Raw genomic sequence first — 3,225 nt, forward strand, 5'->3', positions numbered from 1 at the left:
TCGCAAGCGCCGAGCAAGGCAAGCTCCTCGTCGAGTACGCCCGCCGTGTTCCCTCCAATCTCATGCTCAAGCTCAACGAAGACGACAGTGACGACGAAGGCGCCAAGGCGCAAAGGCGCTGTTTTGGGTCGACAAGAAGACTAGTCGTTTTACTAGTAGGTAGCAAGGTATCCCCTTCTTGGGGGATACATACCTCTGGTTTCAAATGCTTCGCGAGGTCGTTTATGACTAAGGTTAGTCGGAGGCTGGTCGCTAGTTAGTATATAGTTAGTCGAACATTAGTTTGTTTTTAGTCGGTAGTTAGTAGCTATTTAGTCGGTCGCTAGTCGGTCGCTAGTCAGTCGTTAGTCGGTTACGAGGATGTCTCGTGCCAGTCGCGAGGAAGTCACGAGGTAATTTTTGGGCCTACTAGTAGATCCCATTCATTGACTTCAGTTTGTATTTGGGGCATCCACACCGGTTGGTCTTAGCCTTGTTGTTCCTTACAACACGGATAATTGGCAAGAAGGGAACCCACCTATGGACATTTTATCACCTGGCTGTTGCTTATTAAAGGGGAACTTGGCTGGCAAATATGCACGCATGACAACCCGTAAACGCTACTACATAGTCGATATGCTCGCGCCCTCTATAGGTACAAAGTCACGCCAATTGTTTTTGCCAATCGAATATTCCATGGCGATTTACGCGGCTGCCTTGTCAGTGGGCGGCGTGGCCGTCGCGAGGCCATAGAGGCTGTTGAGCGCCATGACAAGTACAGCGGCCGTGCCGACCATCCACGCGTTGCCGCGATGTGGCTGCAGCCCGTGCGCATACGCGTACGTGTGGTAGACACGGGCGGCAGTAAACGCGCCGAGCGCGCCTGTCGTGACCGCCTCGACGCCGCCCGACTGGACCGCGCCCCACGCGACAAGGAGGCCGATCGGGATGTTTTCGAGGTCGTTGCGCACGATGCGCTCCCAGCGAATGTCCTGTTCGCGGGCGGCGGCGGTCGCGGCGGCCGTATCAAAGGTCTGCGCCTGCTTGGTCGGGTTGAACTGCGTCAGGATCTTGTCCTCGGGCGGGCGGCTACCTGCGGCGAATCGCTTCCCGCCTTGGATCGCCGTCGTCACGAGACACTTGGTGTAGAGCACGACGCTGCTCGCGACCCACGCCTTGGACGCGCTGAGCATTGTTGAAAAAAATACTTCGTAGGAACTCATCGCCTCTTTTAGTGTTAATTCTGAAATAGTGTGAAATGACGTGGCAACGCCTGCGTATGCGCAACCGTGGGGTCAAGAAGCACGGCACCGCCTGGCGCTGAGATTTCAGGGTACTCTAGTCTCATCATAGTCCATAGTCCGAGCTTCCACCTCGCGAGTGAACGCGGCTTTTTACATTGTGACACGACAGCATCTCAAGTGTCCCTTGGAACCACGCGTTAAGTGATGACTGCGCCTCCCGCGCAGCAGAAACCGGAGCTCGCAGGAAAACCCTTGGGTCGCGTACTTGCCGCTCTTGGTTGCAAACGTGTTGAGAAGATCTTGGTTTCAAAGATGTGGTTGTCGAACGTCTAGTGGTCGCTCAACGCGCAACGCTTTGTAGTCGGCGCACCGTTCGAACCTCTATCATTCTCGTCGCTGCTGTCCACGGACGATGCCTTGGCCGCGACAACATGCATGTAGCCCGTCTGGTGCCAGAGACGCTTGGTGGCCATGGCCGTTTCGCTCGAGGCGTGCACACAGGCGTCCATGCGAGCGCTGCGACCATCAAGGCCTTAATGGATGCACTGCCTGAGTCACTTTCGCTGGATTCGCGGTGGCAAAACCAAAGGTCAAACTCCATCTCGATCCACTGCCCATGGGTTCCTGCGCCAGCTCGCATTGCTGAATGGCGAGTGCTTGATATTCATGTTTTTAAAATGGGACGAGCGCAAGCAGCACATTCGGTGAGCTAGAACTGTCATGTGAAGGACGAGTGTACGCTCACAGAACTTGTGCATGCATTCGTATGGTCAAGTTAAGACATCGCCACAGAGGTCCCTTGTTTCGCAACCACTTTACAGCAGTGTGCGGCTTCGCAGCGCGTCGCACTGCGTGCGCCTCGACTCTCCCGACGGGAGGACATCCCCTTCGTTTCAACAAGAGAGAGATCGGCCTTGGGGAAAGCGCAACACGGTGCAGAGATCCGCGTTTTGTATGGGATTGTGACAAAGTGTCCTCAGCACCTCACGTTGAACAGCTGTTTTGTCTGGTGCATTCGTGAGTTACCGGATGGTTTGGAAACGGAGGCCGTTCGTCGCGCTGAGGCTTGCCTGGATAGTTCTAAAGTTGTATGCTGGCTAGACCTGGACGACTGTCGTTGATGGCTTGGCTGAGTGCGTCGGGTTCCTCGGCTTGGTAGCGCGGAATCGATGGCGCTGTTTGAACTGCTGTTTTGCGGTGTACGTCTGTTGCTCCCACGAATCCAAAGGCGCGCAACAGGTCGAGGACACAGTCAAGTATGGGGCCAGTCGCGTGTACAGTACCATACTATATGAATGTGGCCTGTGAGGGACTTTTGAGACGGGTATGTTTCCTATCTCCATCCGCGACGCCCAGAAGCGCGACGCGTCACGTAATTATGCTACGACTATCCAATGCACCAATCCTCCCATTGACTAGAATCGTGCGCGTTCCACGAGATATCTTGCGTGTACCGGCCCCGTTTTGATCGTGTTCGAGCAACAACATTGTTCCTACCCCACACCCATTAGCAACGATTACGGTTGCCCGATATCAAGCAGGAGCAACTTGCGTCAGACTATTGGCTATCATCTGAGGCCAGTCAAATCAAGAGGAAACGCTATCGGCCTGCTGAGGATTTGAGAGATCATGGCCCAAAGTTATCAGCGCTTTTGATTGGCCGCTTCCTAGCGATCTCATTGGTCAAACGGTGAAGGTGATCGACGGCAGGAGCCAATGGCAGAGCTTAGGAGCGCCGGAGGCCGACAACAGGTCACTGATTGGTCAGTTTTCGGCAAATAGCCCTACCCTGACGACCTTTTGACACACAATTTGCACCAGAATTATGACGTTTCTGTCGATAAGAGCTACACCAGTCGATTCCCCTTGGAATTCTGGTGCTGGTGCTATTCGCGCTCAGAATCGCCTCCAACGTCGATCTGATGCCTTCCGGTTTGACTGACCTCATCTCTTGCCACCTGACGACTCCATGTCTCGATCACCAAAAGTGGCATTCCTCAAT

At 54.4% G+C, this 3,225-nt stretch overlaps 1 protein-coding gene across 1 annotated transcript; it reads right to left on the bottom strand.

The window, feature by feature from the left end:
* Positions 1–272: 272 nt before the first annotated feature.
* Positions 273–1,184, bottom strand: SDRG_02253 (hypothetical protein). Its single transcript, XM_008607829.1, has one exon. It carries the CDS (start codon positions 1,170–1,172, stop codon positions 684–686), a length of 489 nt encoding a protein of 162 aa, XP_008606051.1. The 5' UTR covers positions 1,173–1,184; the 3' UTR covers positions 273–683.
* Positions 1,185–3,225: the final 2,041 nt, after the last annotated feature.

The sequence above is a fragment of the Saprolegnia diclina genome, assembly GCF_000281045.1.
Source record: "Saprolegnia diclina VS20 unplaced genomic scaffold supercont1.5, whole genome shotgun sequence".
Taxonomy (NCBI): Eukaryota; Oomycota; class Saprolegniomycetes; order Saprolegniales; family Saprolegniaceae; genus Saprolegnia; species Saprolegnia diclina.